Source organism: Sebastes umbrosus, chromosome 2 (assembly GCF_015220745.1).
Source record: "Sebastes umbrosus isolate fSebUmb1 chromosome 2, fSebUmb1.pri, whole genome shotgun sequence".
Classification (NCBI taxonomy): domain Eukaryota; kingdom Metazoa; phylum Chordata; class Actinopteri; order Perciformes; family Sebastidae; genus Sebastes; species Sebastes umbrosus.
In genome coordinates, this window is record NC_051270.1 from 32,107,876 (window position 1) to 32,126,695 (window position 18,820).

Genomic DNA, 18,820 nt, shown 5'->3' on the forward strand with positions numbered 1-18,820 from the left:
TATTTTGAGAACACGTGCCAACAACAACATCAGCAATGTGTCTCACAGATGGTATCACACCATTTATCGTGTATTTCTCGCATGTGTTTTTGTGTTTTGGAGACCTTATATAGATGAAAGACCTTGTAGTGTGCGACCTCCTGTCTCCAGTCAGTCATAGTGTGAAAACCACAACGACTTAAAGACTCCTGATTACAAGACAGCAAGTTGTGTAGTGTGAGCAGTTCAGCGATCTGACGACTTTGAAAGTTGTGTAGTGCGAACTTAGCTTAAATGTATTTTATCACTTTTGGACAGAGCCAAGCTAGCTGTTTCTCCTTGATTCCAGTCTTTATGCTAAGCTAAGCTTATCGCCTCCCACCTCTATCTTCATCCTGAGCACAGACACAAGAGTGGTATCTATGTTTTCATCCAACTCTCAGAAAGAAACTGAATAAACATATTTCCCAAAATGCTGAACTATTTTCTTTAAGTACAAATGCAAAACTCACACTTAGGTTTGAAACCCTCCTAGCTCCTTGTTTCATGCTAACCTCCTTCTAACATGTACACACGAACTTGTCTTGCCTTTGTGAACTTGCTGTCTCTTTAATGGAGGCTGGGTTAGTAGCACCAGTTATTTCCAGCACCTCTCGGTGGGCCTATAAATAGAGCACACACATACACACGCACACATCTTCTTCTTCTTCTTCACCTCTGTGTGAGGTGGTCTGGTTTTGACGTCCAGGTGTTCTTTAGCTTTTGCTAATTTTATGCCTACAAGGTCTGTGCATCTAATAATGCTGTTAATACAAGAGACACCCACTGATACATTGCTGTGCACACACTTTTTTTATTTGTTTTATTATTGTCTGTAGATTAAAACGGTGGTTTACTGTACTTTGGACTTATTTGCAGAGGCTTGGTCTTCTTTATCTCACTGACCTTTTAACGCTGTTAAAAACTTGGTTCATGTATGTAATTCCCCTGGTTATTAAAAATGTCTCTCCTTCCTCTGTCTCCCCGTCTCTGCAGCATCAGACAACAGCCAGCGATTTCAGGAGACGTGTTTCGCCTTTGCATTAACGCCACAACAAGTCCAGCAGATCAGCAGCTCGATGTAAGATGAGCGCCGCTCTGTCAGTGCAGGATGCTGTCGATGAATAATTCATATATGTACATGATTGCCACAGATATGTGGTGATGAATTTGTTTCTGTGCTCAAAGGGACATCTCGGGGACCAAATGTGATTTCTCAGTTCAAGTCCAGTTGCGGTTCTGCCTGTCGGAGACAAGCTGTCCTCAGGAAGACCATTTTCCACCCAATCTGTGTGTGAAAGTCAACGGGAAGCCGTGTAACCTGCCGGTGAGGAGCTCCGCATTAATCACACAAATAACCAGCTAAACGTGGCTTCTTTGTTCTGCCACTGTGTAACTGGTTCATTTCACGTGTTCCACCTTTTCTGCCTTGTCCCCTCGTGTTTGTGTCGAACCCATTTTCATTTGAATTTAATTTTATAATATTCACAACAAAAAGACTTATTTTCATCTTTTGTCTTTCTAATATTCATGTCTGACATCTAGGGTTATCTTCCTCCAACCAAAAACGGCGTCGAGCCCAAGCGGCCCAGCCGGCCCATCAACATTACCTCACTGGTCAGATTGTCCACCACAGTCCCCAACACCATTGTGGTGTCGTGGACCGCTGAGATTGGAAGGGTAAGAGCCAAAGTATCAGTTTTCTAACAATGGACTCTTGAACTTTTGATAATCAATGACAGTTTTGATAAGTAATAAAGTCATTTATCAAGTAAAATTACGAAACATTTACTAATAAAAGATGCTTAAATATAAAGATTTGCTGTTTCTTGTCTTTCTAAACTGATTATGTTTGTGTTTTGTGATCGTTGTGGAGGCAGAATTGATAAATTTGGAGATATCACTTCGGGTCTTTGGTGTCTTATGATGGGCTTTCTTTCTGTCATTTTATAGACTTTATGTTTAAAGAATAATTGATCATCCAGGTAATTATTTGCAGCCCAGATTATCATCTTTAATCTAATCTATCTGCTAATGAAACAATAATTAATGTTTGACTTAATCTATATGCACATTTCTGTCTGCACATACTTGTCTTTACATAACGCAATATATTAATATGAACTCTTTATCTTAAAGAAGTTGTTGATGAAAATCCTTGTTCATTTTGATTCATGAATATGCCAAATTATACAAGTTGCTGCAAAATCTGACTGGATTGAATCTGTCTATCACATGTTGTTCTTGAGTTATTGCGTTCACACGGATGAGACAGACACACAGACGCCACAATGCCAAAAAACATGTTCCACAAACGTGACAGAACAGAAAACAGTCTAGTTTGAAATTCATGTAGACTTAAAGCAGACTTCAATTATATACAGCAGCTTTCAACATCTTGCCTACAGCATTATTGTATGCATTCATGTGTGTTCACAGAGTTACTCCATGGCAGTGTACTTGGTGAAGCAGCAGTCATCCACAGTGTTGTTACAGAGACTACGGGCAAAAGGCATCAGAAACCCGGACCACTCCAGAGCACTCAGTAAGGACGGTCAACCTGTTTTTGTTTTTTTTAAAGATGCACTGATCCAATATGCCGAATCGATATCAGGACCGGAGACAGGAGAAGCTGATAAGGCTTTGACCAGACATGACTGATCCACATTAGATACAATTTCATTACAAAATTCTGTGTTTCTACTATAACTTAATTTTTAGCACAACGATCTCTGGCTTCATGTTATCCTACATAAAAAAAATACCCCAATGAGTTTCACTCAATGATCGTTTTGAATTTGGGAAAAAGAGAGCACTGGTGTCGGATCAGGAATTGATATCAGTAGATGAGTTGAGGTATGGGGAGAAAGAAAGCTGTATTGTCGCATCCCAACTCCTTTTAACGATGAATATAACTTCTCTGTGTGTTTATGGCCTTATACATCCAACTCACATAATAGTGTGGTGCAATATGCGGGCAAGTTTCATGATTTTACTTTTTTTATTAGTAAGTGTATATTTAATGTGATGTTTTGTCTGTTTCATGAGCACAATTGAAGGAGCTGGTGGTGAAATGTTATTAGAAGATCATCATTTTATTAGTAAGCTAATTAGGCCATTCTTTAGTTAGTCTTATTAAAGGTATAATATGCAACAGCTGGTGGTTGGTGTTTGTAAGCACACCGCATTCAAAGTTGGCCCCTCCTCCTCAGCTCAACTAGTGAGAGAGAGAACAGCGATGGTCGAGCGAGCTATAGAATGAATGAAGAGAGAGAGAGAGCGCTGTCAGTGAGAACAAAGCAATAAAACTTTATTTTTTTATTGTTTCACGGCAGTTACTTTCTAAAGCACAAATCAACACACAACTAACTCCACACGCTATCTGACCACCTAAACAGGCTGCACACCCTGCGCGCTGTTATTGGCTGGCGGTTACGCCCCCACGTGGGGCTCAAAGGCTGTTGGCTGGCCCAGCAGCGTCCCGAATAAATCAAAATAAGAAGAAAAGAGAAAATACAGGCAGAGGGCTGCAGGGTTTCTGCAGAAACACACACCACCACACATTTCTAGTGGGGCACAAGTGATGATTGAGAGGGATTATTTTAGTATCAGTCTATACATTGTTTTTCGGAAATTGTTGCATATTATACCTTTTAAAGCAGAGGGAATTTAGGAGACTCAAACTGAAAACAATTATGTTAAATGCAACATTGTGTTTATTAAAACAATAATCTAAAAAGATTATAAAGGTGTATTGTTTTCAAATTTAAATTCCTAGCTTTGTAGATCTGTTTTTTTCAAATCTGGCCCTTCTAAAAAAGTAGTTGAACAGGTCTGCTGTATAGGAAGTGATATAAGAAGATTCAGGTGCAGAGGGGACTCGGTCGGCCCCACACAGCCTGAGGAGCTCTTGAATACAACATTATTCGTGACCTGGGTTTGAATCACGTAGTAAAGGAGTTGCAGTCTGAAATGAGAAACGGAGCACGTCTGCTGTTTGGTTCTCACTCACTCATGTGTGTGTGTGTGTCTCTTTTTTTTCTCTTCTGCAGTCAAAGAGAAGCTGACAGCAGACCCAGACAGTGAAATAGCCACGACCAGCCTTCGAGTGTCGCTGCTCTGCCCGGTAAACACGCTCACTCGTCATGAATTCAAGGCAGTGTTTAGAGATTCAGTCATGCCAAGACGTGTCTGTCCATTCTTTTCTTTGTATGTGTCTCAACATGCTCGTTACTGCGGGTTGTGTACACGATCCGCTTGTCAAATTGTCTTCTCAACCCCTGTCATGCACCTTTTCCATGTGGGTTTGGCATGTTTGTGATATTTATGATCCCGTCTACCATCCATCCCTGCTGTGTGTGTTTGTGAGTGTCCTCTTCATGCCCTGACTACATGTGTGTGTGTGTGTGTGTGTGTGTGTGTGTGTGTGTGTGTGTGTGTGTGTTCGCTGTGCAGCTGGGGAAGATGCGGCTGATGATCCCATGCCGGGCGCTGACATGCTCCCACCTGCAGTGCTTTGACGCCACACTGTACATCCAGATGAACGAGAAGAAGCCCACCTGGGTGTGTCCTGTCTGTGACAAGAAGGCCCCCTATGAGCACTGCATCATCGACGGGTAAGTCACCCAACACCCCATCTTCTCGTCCTGCAGATGACCTGTTAGGAAACAGTGCAAAGGATGTTCAAAGCTTAAACCTAAAAACACACATTGTCAGGTTTTCACGTTGGTGTTTGTACGTATTAAACACACACACATATCACTAATTCACAGCACCAGCACCAGCAATACCAACACCTTTAAAGCTCACAAATTAACACATATATAAATATATATGTGTGTGTTAATTTGTGAGCTTTAAAGGTGCTGGTAGGTGGAGCCAGTCTTTAGGCTAAGCTAACCAGGAGGGAGTCTTAAAGACACAGGCGCTAAAACGGAGCGTTTCAGACAGACAGTCAATACAGTTATATTCAGACAGACAGTATTAGAAAAATAATGTGTTTTTTGAACATTAAAGCATGTAAACACGTTCTAGTAGAAACCCCAAATACAAGTTTAAACCTGAAAATGAGCATGATATGTCCTCTTTAAACTCCCTGATGAGGCCTGTCTTTCACTTTTAACGCGGATTTAGAATAAAATCTTTTAAAAACTTTTACCCATAATGACTACTACTTTTACTACTATACAGTATATACTCATGGCTAGAGTCTCCACAGAGTTCAAATTTTGTGTTTTTTGAAAGGAAATACTGCAACATTGATACATTGTGATTTATATACACCATCTCAAAATCTATAGCTTCACAGAAACCCTTACAAAACTTGTTTAAATCTCACTACTGTTTCACAAGTAGACCATGTACAAGCTAATTTAATCCAATAAAAAGCTAAATCATCATCAGACGATAGCCGATGGGTTCCCAGATTGCATTTCGGCCGATGTGTTCCGCCTCTTTTGCTCTCCACACACTGTTTACCTGCATTCAACCAAAGTCTGCTCGAACGTGATTACTTCAATACAACTTGGACTACAAACAGAAACCAGAACTCTTCCGTTACCAAAATCTTGTCCTGTCACCTCCCTGTACAGATTCTACATGTGAATGCAGAATCTGTTTATAGAGATTAGCTCGAAGGCATCTCTGAAAAGTTTGTAGCTTGCTCCTTTTGGAAAGCTGCTGTAGTCAGCTTGGATTCACAGCAGTGGGTCACTTAAAACATGTGTTCATAAAAGCTTTTCAAACCACTCTTGCAGCACTTTTGCGCCATTGATGTAGATGCTCCTGTTCAGTATGTCCCAAACACTCATTCACTCAGCCACATTTAAAACCTGCAGGCACTGAGTATATACAGTATATGATATAAAGAGATAGAGGTTTTCCTTTAACTCACTGAAGCACAGTGTTGATGTTTAGAGTAGATTTCTTGTCTTTAGAAGTGGAGGGTTTTTTCCACTACGCTCAGCAGTGGTTTGTGTTTGTGTACATTTTCGTGGGATGGGTTTGTGTATGACGTGTTTGTTTGTTCTCAGGCTTTTCGTGGAGATCCTCAACAGCTGCATGGACTGTGATGAGATCCAGTTCAAGGAGGACGGCAGCTGGGCCCCCATGAGGTCTAAGAAGGAGGTGCAGGAGGTCTCCTATAACAACGGGCTGGACGGTGAGACATTTTATGAGGGATGAATGGGGGACAGGTTGTGTAAGAAACAGAAAGGCTGCTTCTATATGAAGGCAGTGAGAGAAGCCTGGAAGTAATTAAATTAGGATTACAGAGATGTGGTGAAGAGAAGAAGAGAAGAGAGGGAACGTACATTTACATCCCCTCTTTGTTTATGCGTTGTCAGTTTTAATTTGGCGAGGAATCAATCATGATGCCACTGAGTAAACTGCTTGTCTCCATAGTAACAAACATACTGTATCTCATATGAGAATAGGGGGGATTTTAGCACGCTCACATTATTCAGCAGTGCTTTGTTTTTTACTTTACAGCCTCAGATAATCATAAACCTGAGCACACAAACACAAACTAATATGTCGCTGCTGCTCTGCAGGTTCATGTCGGACGTCTGCAGGCTCAGATCAGCGGAGCTCCTCGTCGTCCAGCCACGGTGGCAGCGACAGCGGCAACTGCAAGAAAGTGGAGGTGATCGACTTGACACTGGACAGCTCCTCGGAAGACGAAGGGCAGGATTCGCCGCCTCCGCAGCCGCCGCCACTGCCTCCTCCGCCCAAAAGAGCATGTCCCTCTATGTCCCCGACCTCGCCGCCCATCATCAACAAAGGGTCAGACTGTGATTTCATCTCCACACGCAGTTTTGTATTTAATTAAATGTGGGAATGAGGCTCGTTTTAGCCGCTCAGATGGGTAGTAATGTATCTAGATGTTTAATGATTCATGAGTTTTGCTCTCAAACACAGAGGCTTCTTTTACCATTTTATATCAACAGCACTCACGGTAGAAAGCCGAGAGTGCTGACTGAGAAAGCTTTACGTCTTGACTCCTTTTTTAAATTGGATCTAGATCTAGATCTAGTATAAATCTAGAAATGGGTGACTTTCCAAAAGAAAAACACAAATGCACATAAGCATCGTGAGCAGAGAATTAAAATGTCAAGATCGAATGAAATGCTTGACAAACCTCTCCGGATCAGGAAGGATTGGTAACTTTCAGCTAACAAACCGACCTTATAGAGTTGGAGTGGGGGCAGCTATTTTGGGCGCCCCTGGTTCCAGGAAGTAAAAGTCCCATTTATTTTTCCCATAGACAGTGTTATGTGACTCACAGTTGTACGGTTTGGATCAGCATGAAGCTCTCCCGGTTAAATCATCACTCCTAAATATTAACAACTGTGTTAGGAAATGGTTCATTTAAATAGAAGGTGCTGCAAGCTCGTGTACATAAAAAATGGGAGTGGGAGAAGTTGACTACGACTCCCAAAGTGCATTTCAGCTAGAAACATGCTCCAGTTCTGTTGGCTTTTTTTTTTTTTTTTTTTTTATATATATATATATATATTTTTTTTTTTTTTTTTTTTTTTTTTCTTATTTATTTTATTTTACTGGCCAGGCATGGACCATGCTGCCTCCCTACCAAGTGGGCTCCTCCTCCATCTCCTCTCTCCTCCGTCCATTGATGACTTATGGATAGAAAAGGGCAAACGCCCTGAGCCATCTACCAGGCTCACGACCTACTACTACTACTACTACTCCTACTCATTCTGTCTTTAAACAACCATGAGGATATTGTTGGAAGAAGCGCTCTCTGAAACTCTATCAGCTGTGTTTTCTGACAACTTTAAATTCTTTATGTGCTTCTGTGTAGAAACTTCTGCTGCTTCATTTGACTTTAATGAATGCTGTGGCTGTTATTGTTCCTGAGTTTTGTGTTTCCAGGTCAGAGGAGGAGACGTCACGCTCTCTGACTTAAATAAATACAACATGAAATAAAAGCCTAATTATAGATGAAGTGTCATCTTTACCTCTTCATCTCTAAACCTCTTCTTCTGTATCTTCCCTTCAGTGTGTTGAACCTGCACCACCAGGCCTCTCCTGTGAGCCGCACTCCCAGCATGCCAGCCGTGGACACCAGCTACATCCCTCCGGTCCCCCCACTCATCCAGGACTACAGACCCTACTACCACACCCCCAACGACCTGTCAGGTAATCACACAGCACACACAGCGACTGGAGATGATTTAATGGGAGCAAGTTCACTGCTCAAAACAACAACATGACAACACACACTGACTGGAGATGATTTAATGGGAGCAAGTTCACTGCTCAAAACAATGACAACACACATAATATACGTATTTAACTCTATTTACTTTTAAATTCATCCTTACTAAGCAGGTCCATATTTACATCTTTACACTCATGGTATGCAACCAAGTGCTGTTAAAACTCTCCTAACTTTATTTCAAATGAGTGACTTCATAAAGAGTTGGAACAAGTAGATAAACAAAAGGTGATAAAGTCATACAGTGTGGAAAAAGTATTTTCTGATTGCTGTATTAATGAACTCCAGGGGAAATTTAACGGGAAAACAAAAAGCTTAAGAGGTCAAAGCTAGACTTAAAGGCCTTTACACAAGCCAACATTTAGTCCGTTTTAATCAAACTCTGGTGCGGTTTGTTTGGGAGGTTGTGAACGCAGTAATCGTATTCTGGTGTGACCAAAACAACCAGTCCGAGACCGCTTGTCAGAGGTGGTCTCGGACCATTTCCAAGTGAACCAAGTGGGAGAGGGGAGAGGACTGACCTAGACTTCTGCAGAAGTCCGATGTTTGCTTAACACCTGGGCTAGAAGAGAACATACAGAATATGTTAAAAAAAGACCACAAAAATAGTGACGTTTATAGAGTCATTCGAGATAAACTGGAGGAGAAGGGATTCATGTGAACTAGATCAGTGCAGAGTCAAAGTGAAACTCTTCGACAGCAATATATCAAAGTCCGTGAGTCCCTGCATAGAAGTGGCAGCTCTTGAGATGAAAAAGATAAATGTGCTCCTTTGTACACGCCCCTCAGCAACTTCATTTATTTATTTGGTCCACTTTAATTTGTGCACTGTGAAACCGAACCAGATTAAAATAGAAAACGAACCAAAAGTATAAATTTCACTCTGATTCGGACTAACCAAACGGACTATGGCTTGTGAAAGCGCCCTAAGAATGACAACTGACTTTTGTTCTTATTTAGTTTATATCTGTAAAAGGTCTGATGCTATTTTTTATAATAATGCAACTGGTAGAGAATACCATTAGACCCATCTAGCTGTAAAATATGCCTCTGACTTTTATTAATGTTGAAACACATTATGTATTTGCATCTGTGATATTGATTTTTGTTGATACTCACCATTGACTCTGCCTGTATTTGATTTCCAGAGTTGAACTTCTTCTCTTTTCTTCAAGGCGACAATCATCAGGTACGTCAAACAGCTCATAACTGAGTTCACCAGCTGAAACACTTTGGTTTTCAGTGAAGTCCTTATTTTAAAATAATAAAAGGGCTCTACTCTACGTGTAACCAAATATTCTACTAGTACTATTATACTACTTATGCTCACCAAAAAAACAAAGCAAAAGCTGCACTTAGTGTTCTTTGATGACGAACTTCCTCTCTGCAGTAAGCACAGATCCCTCATGCAGAGTCAAACACTTGAGAATAAAAAAAAGCATATTTGAAAACGCGTTATTTGGTGGAATTGTACATAAAATGTCACACAGCCTGCTGGTACACAGTTTATCTGTTCCTGTCTCTACGGGCTATTTAAGGAGGCGTGAGAGCGAGACATTTGACAAATGATGGTCGTCAGCCCACAGTTACTGCTGGGTTCAATTCTCTGAGGCAGTCGAACATAAATAGAAACGTCTCTTGATTTCTGATATCCTCATCTTTCATTCTGCTCGGTTTGACTTCTGATATTTGAAATTAACAATTTAAAGGGTTGGTTCTCCCAAATTACAAAAAAATACCTTGAGGGGCGCAATATCTACCTCATCAGTGAGGGTGAACTGAATTTCATATGTTGTTCCACAGACCTCACTGTGAACAGTTTTCATTGGCTCTACCTTCTCCTGAAGACTGTCGGCAGCGTTGTAGATAAACCAGGCGGCAACCTCCTCTTCTGAAAAGTGAAGCCAATGCTGAAGTGCCTTAAACTTGCATTCTTTCTAACAGCCAGCAGGGGGCGACTCCTCTGGTTGCAAAAAGAAGTCTGATTATATAGAAGTCTATGAGAAAATGAGCCTACTTCTCACTTGATTTATTACCTCAGTAAACATTGTAAACATGAGTTTATGGTCTTAATCGCTAGTTTCAAGTCTTCTTCAATACAGCATGATGTTCATTTAGTAAATTATGGTCCCATTTAGAGTCAAATAGACCATAAAGCAGGGTATGCTTTTGGGCGTGGCTACCTAGTGATTGACAGGTCGCTACCACCCATCGTCCGGTCTGGGAGTTCATGAAAATAAATTATAACCTTTTTGGTCGCTTAAAAATGTCTTATTCAGCCTTCGGTTGTACTTAGCTCCACCCTCTCGTGTCACTTCTCGTTAAAAAAATTCAAGTTTCTCTCTTACACAGGTTTAATTGCCTTGTTAACTCATCGTAAAACACACGTCATTCAAACTGGACAGAAACAAAAAAAAATTCACCAAAAATCATTAGTCCGTTAGCCTTTCCACTGTTTCGTCGAAATAAATCCTTAATTCACAGAGTGAGGTGTGAAAATATGGCGGCTCTACAGGCCATTTTCCCCCGCTGTCTGTATTTCGCCCCGCTGCAGCGGCTCGTTGAATGTTATATTTTTTCAAAACTCCCAGACTTTTAGTGCTGAAATGCTTCCTGAACTCCTCTTAGACTGAAAACATGCACTTGATTTCAGGAGTTTCTTCACACTCAGCTGGTGAGGAGCTACTGTTAGTGTTAGGGTGTTTTGTGAATACGCCCCCGGTAACTTCAGCAGCCTCTAAATGTGAACTCAACACTTCCTCCTCTCTTGTGTGTCCGCCGCGGTTCAGCATTACAACATGGTGATGGCAGCAGCGGCCGCCGCGTCGGCCTCGGACGACCACGAGCTGCTTCTCAACCGCTTCCTGCCCTACAGCACCTCCTCGTCCTCCTCTTCCTCCCAGCTGTTCCTCGACCAATCGGGAGCCTCCTCTGCCCCTTCGCTGACCGCGCCGACCAACGGGGCGAGCAACTCGGGCAGCAGCAGCAGCCTGGTGTCGTCCAGCAGCCTCCGAGACACCCACTCCACGCACTCGTCCTCGCACTCGGGCTCGCACTCCTCACACACACACCCCGGGGTGGTGGCCAGCCGGAGCAGCGCCGAGGCAGCGGTGGCGGCTATTTACGGCGGGATACCTGACGTTATATCGTTGGACTGACTCGAGAAGGGTCAAGACTACACTCTGGGTCCAGCTGCGATCCAGTCACAAACTTTTTGACTGCAGGGTAAAGTTTTGATCCAGAAACTAGACTGGGCCCCAAGTCATCAGAGCGTTTATGGAGTCGTGATGAAAACGAGACTGCCTCAAGAAGAGCACTAATATAATGAGCGGGGTTCCCTTCACCAGACTGACCTGAGAACAGTCATCACTTAGAGGGGTCAGCTGTTTGTAGACTGACTCCAGATCAGAAACCTGTCCAGCATGTGAACCCACGTTGGTACCAACCCGGCACAAACAGCAAAGACGCTACCTGAGCAAAAACACAAAGGAGGACGGCGCTTTTTTACAAAAAAACGAGGAGCGGCACCGTGTACAGAGAACAAAATATATTTTCCTCTTTTACTTTTGTATGTTGAATCGGGACATTTTCAGTCTAGTGAGCTGCTTCGATCGCTGTTTCTAAGTGGAGGACTGAGGTTCATTTTTCTCTCACAAACGCTTATACATATGCCTGTCGCCATGTGGTTATCTTTTTCTCCTCTTTTCTCCTGCTTACATTTTGTTTTATTTGCATTTCTACAATATAAACTTTCTCTTTCTCTCTTTGCGCGAGCCTATTTTTAAATTCATGGTGTATTATTTCTCTGTCCATTGACAAGAACACTGAATTTATTCATGTACTAATAATTTTATTATGCTTTTAAGTTATGTATATTTAAACAATTATATATATATAAATATATATGCATTCCCGTTGACCTTCAGGTTAATGCTGTGGGGGGGGGGGTGTAGGTGGAAATTAGCCATTTCTGGTTTTTCATTTTCACTCCTTGATTTCCAACTCCTCACAAAGACTCTACAGCTTTTAGAGACGGAGACTTTTAAACTATTTATATTTGCCAATTTAGAGTTTTGAGCGGGAAGAGTTTCTTTTTTCTTTTCTTTTTTGCACAATGCCAAAAATAAGATACGGTACCTATGAAAATTATCACAATAATCAGAGTGCAGTTGAATCTGTGTGCCACAGTGTTTTCAGTCCACTTCTTCAGACTTCTTCAGACATGTAAACTGTGTCTTTTTGTCTTTTTGTCTTTCAGTTTCATTGTTTGTTTTTTTTTTGCTTGACTGTTAAAAAGGAATCTCGATGAAGGTCAGGCTGTTGTAGCAACGCCGGGCGTCCGTGGCATGTGACCAAGTTTAAACTAGTGCCTGTTTGTGTGCATGCTTCACAGCGTGTTTGGGATGTTTGAAACTCAGAAGAATGTCTTAAATGGTCACCCAGCAACCTCTGTCCCATCTGTCGAAGCTTTTTGACTTGTGACTGCTATCTTTGGCGGCGTAGGCGTTATCTAGAGAGTTATCTTTGGGAAGCTGCTTGTGAAGAGTGCCACAGTGAAAGAGGGAGATCTCAGCATGCCAACTTTAGACTGGGCACAAAGCCGGCCGGTTTAAAAATACATGACCTGTCTGTAATTTAAAAACCCTACGAGGTCATCGGTGTACGATGTGGAAGTGTCAAAGCGAGGTGGAGCACCTCGATTCAGCTGAAAACGCAGAGTCTGCTCATGAATGTATTGTACAATTTTAAGAGTGGACACACTTTTTGGTTTTTGCTTCCATTTCAGTTATTGAGCGGTTGTTGAGGTCACATTACCAGTGTCATGGATAAGGCCATTAAATAGGCGATATCAGTCGCCATCAGCACCATAGATGTGGGTCAATAGGGGCCTACTACACCCACTAGTAGGTTTTATCATCTAGATCACCGAAAGAAGGTATAAAAGAACATGACGGTGACCTTAAGCGACCGCAGTATTTATGACAGGAGCAGACGTGGTAGTCAGGCGCTGTAGTATAGACAGCAAGAAACTCCTTAAGGGGTGGAGGTCGGGGGAGATGGGACACAAAACACAGGATTTTCACCCAGGAGGCCTGTGTTCACATCCCGTGTGAAACCAACAACGTGAAGTTGTCTTTGTGTTCACAACCTTAAGTTTAACTTTCACTTTTGAAACATAGTTATTTTACGCCAAAACACAATGTTTTCCCCGGAACTTAACTAAGAGGTTTTGTTGCCTAAACCTAAAGAAGCAATTTTGTTTGTCTTCAAGACGTAACATTTCTTTCATTTTATCAACGTGTTGCTTTTAATGGTGCCTTCAAATGAAACTCGTGAGCTTGTGTTTACAACTTGGGGAGTCGTGTACACGATATGATTGCCATTCAAGTGGTTAAGTCGTGAGAACACCGCTGCTAAGCAACGACAATATTAACGTTACTGTCGGCGTCTAGAAGCCACAGAGGCTAACAGTTTAGCAAGCTAGCAAGCGGGTAACATAATGCAGGAAATGCAAAGGCATAATGACAGAGGAAAAAGATGAGGCCGTTGGGAATATCAACATTTTCCTCGGAGATATTATTGAATTATGAAGAATTACAATATAATAACTTATTATGTACCGAAAAATTAACTTCCATGGCCTCCACCATTTCTGTCAACAAACACGTCACAACTCGTAAACTCTGAGCTTTCGGAAACTTTCCAATAATGAGGTTGTGAATACCACAAGAGGAGGCATTTGAAGGCACCATAAGTTTCACTTTCACTTTTACAACGTAGTAGGCCCCTACTGACCCACATCTATGGACTGATAACGACCATTTAATGACCTGATAACAGTGGAATCGGGTGCACCAGTAGACCTGGTTCCCCTCCTGCCCAGTCGGCCCTCCCCTCCTCCAGCCTGCGTGTCCTTGAAACGTTCCCCTCTTCTCAGCCTCTCCTCGGTGTTCCACTTCCAGACGTCCGAGACAGGCAGCTCACTTCAAAGCCTAATTATCCCCACCACCATGAGATAATCACTTCTGACAGCAACCCCCATCACCTGACATCCTGTCCCATCCTTCAGCAACTAACCCCTCCTGCCCTCTCTCTCTCTCTCTCTCTGTCTTTCTCTCTCTCTCTCTCTCTCTCTCTCTCTCTCTCTCTCTCTCTCTCTCTCTCTCTCTCTCTCTCTCTCTCTCTCGACATCTTTAACTTTATTCTTCTCGTGGAAACCAACCCCCCCCGGCTCTCACACTGAACCGGAACAAGTCTCTTGTGTATTTCCTGTGTTGTGCAGTATTTTATTTATTTTGTATTCTTATTTCTATATATTATAATTTTTACAAATTGTTTGATTTCCAGGGGTGAGCGTGTGAGTCACTCGGGAGCTGTTGTGATACGATTTTATTTAATATGCATTTTATTATTATTATTATTCTTTGACAGCAGAGCGATTTCTCAAAAAGGTACCGTTTGGTTGTTCATCATGGAAATGCCTCTGCGTATTTTCTTGGGAGTTGACACGAGTAACACTTTATGATAAGGACACAAAGCACATGCTTAATTAATGCGTGCATGACTCATGATTATTTCATTATTAATTCCTGTTGCTCACCGTGTCACTGAGTTTATGTGAATAGTTAATGGATTATCAATTAATGATTAACTCACAGTTAATTCATACATGCATTTATATGCCAGCAAATTAGCTGGAATCCAGTTACATAGAAAAAAGGCAGTATTAATTATTATATAAATATTCTAATATATACAATTAATCCCAATTTTATCGAAATCACAATATGGCCTCCTGTAATTTTCAAATCGCACGTGGTGCAATATATTTTAAGGTGAAATGTGTGTCAAAATACCATTTTTAATTCAATATTGTTGTGCTGCAGAGATGTCCTGGCCTACAAATCATATTCTACAGACTTAAGAAAACATATTTGTTTGGTACAGATCCCTGCAAAAATCCCACTATAATCATTTCAATATGTTTTCAATGAAAATGAGAATAATTATTTAAAATTATCATTCCCTCTAATATCACAAATCATATCGCAATATCAGTCAAAATAATTGCAATTAGATATTTTTTCAAAACCACGCAGCCCGACTGCAAAACTAATCACATTCCCATCAGCCTCAGCTGTACTTAGTGTTTAGTGCTGATTAGCACATGTTAACATGGTCAACATTATACCTGATAAACATCAGCATGTTCTTTCAACAACAACAAAAATATGTGAACAAAATTTAAAAAGATTCACTTAAGCTTTTACATAAACAAAGACCACGGGGTCATGCGGCAACATGCAGATTTTTGAGTTTGATCAAATTGACTTCATATTTCTATTAGAACAGCTACTGATCTGCTTTCAGAGAGGCTGATCAAATACACAGGTCTGAAATGTCCTTTTCTACTATCCCCGTCCAAAGAAAACCATGTATCCAAATTTGGAGATTTTTAATTTCCCTGATACCCTTCTGGTTTGAGAGAAATTTCCTCTTTATTATGCTAAATAAACCACTTAAAAAATCTATTTACCTCATGAAAAATGCATGTTCACAGAGCGGGAAACATGTTTTTCTAAAAGCAGACGTTTTGGAGATGCACGCAATTCGGTGGAATGTGGAATATGGATTAATGTATTTACTAGAGCTGGGCGATATGACCAAAACCTTGTATCACGATATAGGTCATTTCATATCTCGATTACAATATATATCACGATATAGCATCTTTTCTGCTAATTCAATATATAAATAGTCTATATAAAGTAATCACATACTCCTGTGTGAATTAAATACTTGACAAATGAGTAGTACACAGTGTTTTCTCATATAATTAACAACTTAAGTGCATTTTCTGACAAATTTTAGTTAGCATGTGCTTATTATCAATTTAGACGATGTAATTGTGTATCCTGATATCACGATACGTGATTTCATCGCGATACGATTCTGATTAAAGGCGATAAATCATCATATTGAATTATCGCCCAGCTCTATTAACTACTTTGAGCTCATTAACTAAAGTTAAAGTTCATTAACTCATCACATAAACTTGCAGTGACTTGATCATATTGAGCAGAAAGGAGTTCATGACTCATCCTGCGTTCATTCAAGCATCAAATCATCATGACTCACGCATTAGTTACGCCTGTGTGTTTATCTTTAGCTTTATCATAACGTGTTACTCTGACTTTCTACACTGATGAAGACGTTGATCCTTTAGTTTCCATCATGTTGAATATGAATCACCAGTATTTGGATGCTTGACAAGGTGGTCACAGCTTTCCTCGATCACAATTTAATTTATTGAAACTTCTTCTTGTCGTGAGACGGTGCAGCAGATGAAGTGAGAGATCAGACCGTGTTGAATGTGTTTCTGTTGAAGTGCTCCACACACACTGTGGTCTGTGTGGGATTACCGAGTTGTTTCATAATGTCAAGTGTCCACAGCTCCATCCTGTGGTGCACAGTTGTTAGTTTTCTGAGGGAGAAGCCGTGTCATTACTGAGCTGGGGGAGTTGTTTTTGTTGATAAAATTTCAGATTGCATGCAGGGATGGATAAGCACAGGGCTGTAGCCATCTCAATCCCTCTCAGACTGGATTCTCACACAGGTGTGAACATGTGCGCAGTATATATAGAGCATTTTGCAGCAGCAGCTTGTTAGTTTGCTGGTGTGAGGACACTGGGAATAAGGCCACTATTATCAGTAGTTACTCTTATTAAAGGTGTTATCAGAATCTCCACAGGCAGCCGTGACGAGCAGCTTTGTCATGATGTCTCACCTTAGATTAAAGGGAAAAGTCAACAATGTGTATATTATGTCTGTATGGAAACGTTCAGATCCAAACGTGGGTGTTTGATGTCCGTTTGTATGCTTTTTGTGTGTCAGTTCAGAGCGAGAGAATAAATTAATTTATATATTTTTTAGAAAATGAAAGCTGTACTATTATTAAAAAAAGAGGACTGTGGCCAATAAAGAGTCTTACACAGCAGAAATAATCTGACTCAAGTCGACGTCTGCACTCACTGCCTTAAAACATTCACAGGTTCTGTTTCACGGCTCCAACCCGAGAAAAATCATAAAAAGGCTTTTCGAGGAGGGCGAGGAGAAGACAGTGTACAGTAGACCCTTGTCAGTTTGTACAAATATACCAAGTGAAAAAAAAATATTTATTACCTGCATTGGAAGAAATTGTTTACTTATTGAATGTTACCTGTTTATGTAGAAAAGTTTAGATGTAATAAAATGCATTCTGTTATTTCTTTGTGTGTTTTCTCTTATTTTAAACAATGGGGCAGCAGGGGCAGCTTAAAGCATCAGTGGGTAGAATTGGAGCAAATATGATTAAAAGAAGTTATTTTTATAAAACGGTCCCTATAGTAGTATACAGTAGTGCATGACACAGGTAATCTGAAAAACAATCATGTGCCTCTGTGTCCTCCGGTGCTCCTAATGGCATCTGCAAGATTTCACAAATCGAAGGCAGCACTGATCAAATATGAATAATATTCTGTTACTAGTAGATTTTCTAAAGCCTGAAAACAGAGCCATGATGAGGTGCAGAAGTCTAGTTTTCTCTCAGAACACTTGAATTACAATATGCTGAAAGGTTATTATGGAATTTTTGCCCAATGATGCCAAAAACATTCTGCCTACTGCAGGTTTAAGGCATAGGCCATATAGGCGGTTGCCTAGGGCAACACCTTCTGGGGGGGGGGGGCGCAGGTCGTCCACTAAAAGAAATTTAAAAATAGAAAATAATAATTTTTAAAAAAAATGCCGGTAGGTGCCCTTCTTCATTTTTTCTGCATTGACGTAACAAAAAGAAAGAAAGACACTTCACCTCTGTAACTTTCTCACACTTTTTCATCTGCCCGGCCGCACTTATTTGTTAATAGAAGTGTAAATTGTAGCAAAACTAACTAAACACTTTTAAGCCAATTAATATCAGGGACCAGTTGTATATTTATACTATAATAAATACAGTTATTTATGAAAATAAAAACTTTTGTCTTAAAACCATTGTGATGTCTGATGAGTGTTGCGGTTGTGGTTGTTGCTCCAGAAAAGGTTGCCCCCATGATTATGCAAAGTATTGAGCCACTTTCCTCTGCTGCCCACTCCAACCTGCGTAATTTGAGGATAATAATTGATCAATCCTCTCGCATTGACGACTGTGACGCACTCTTCTCATCACTCAGTGTGTCTGATCTTGATTGTCTGCGGTCAATTCAGAATGCTGCTGCTAGACGACTCACCAGGTCAAATAAACAGTCTCACATCACCCCGATACTCAGATCTCTGCGTTGGCTCCCGGTAGCCTTTAGGATCCACTTTAAAATTCTTACTCTCACCTACAGAGCACTGCACGGTCAGACTCCTGCGTATGTGGCTGAACTACTTTCGCCTTTACTCATCAGCTCGCTCTCTTAGGTCAAACTTGTCTGTCCCACGCACTCTCCTGAAGACCCGTGGTGGTCGTGCTTTCGAGGCCGTAGCACCTAAACTCTGGAATGTTCTACCCGCACCTTTACGGTCCGCTGACTCAGTGGATTC

The 18,820-nt window shown here is 41.0% G+C and overlaps 1 protein-coding gene across 1 annotated transcript in view; it reads left to right on the forward strand.

Annotated features, from left to right (window-relative positions):
* LOC119501497 (E3 SUMO-protein ligase PIAS1-like) overlaps positions 1–12,148 on the forward strand; it is a 63,528-nt gene extending 51,380 nt beyond the window's left edge. The window contains exons 3-13 of the mRNA XM_037791905.1: positions 1,015–1,099; positions 1,207–1,345; positions 1,564–1,698; positions 2,458–2,563; positions 4,071–4,144; positions 4,474–4,634; positions 6,051–6,178; positions 6,570–6,801; positions 8,039–8,178; positions 9,406–9,446; positions 11,047–12,148. Of these exons, the coding sequence (XP_037647833.1) occupies positions 1,015–1,099; positions 1,207–1,345; positions 1,564–1,698; positions 2,458–2,563; positions 4,071–4,144; positions 4,474–4,634; positions 6,051–6,178; positions 6,570–6,801; positions 8,039–8,178; positions 9,406–9,446; positions 11,047–11,415 (1,610 nt within the window). The 3' untranslated portion in view covers positions 11,416–12,148. The remainder of the gene's footprint in view (positions 1–1,014; positions 1,100–1,206; positions 1,346–1,563; positions 1,699–2,457; positions 2,564–4,070; positions 4,145–4,473; positions 4,635–6,050; positions 6,179–6,569; positions 6,802–8,038; positions 8,179–9,405; positions 9,447–11,046) is intronic.
* Positions 12,149–18,820: the final 6,672 nt, after the last annotated feature.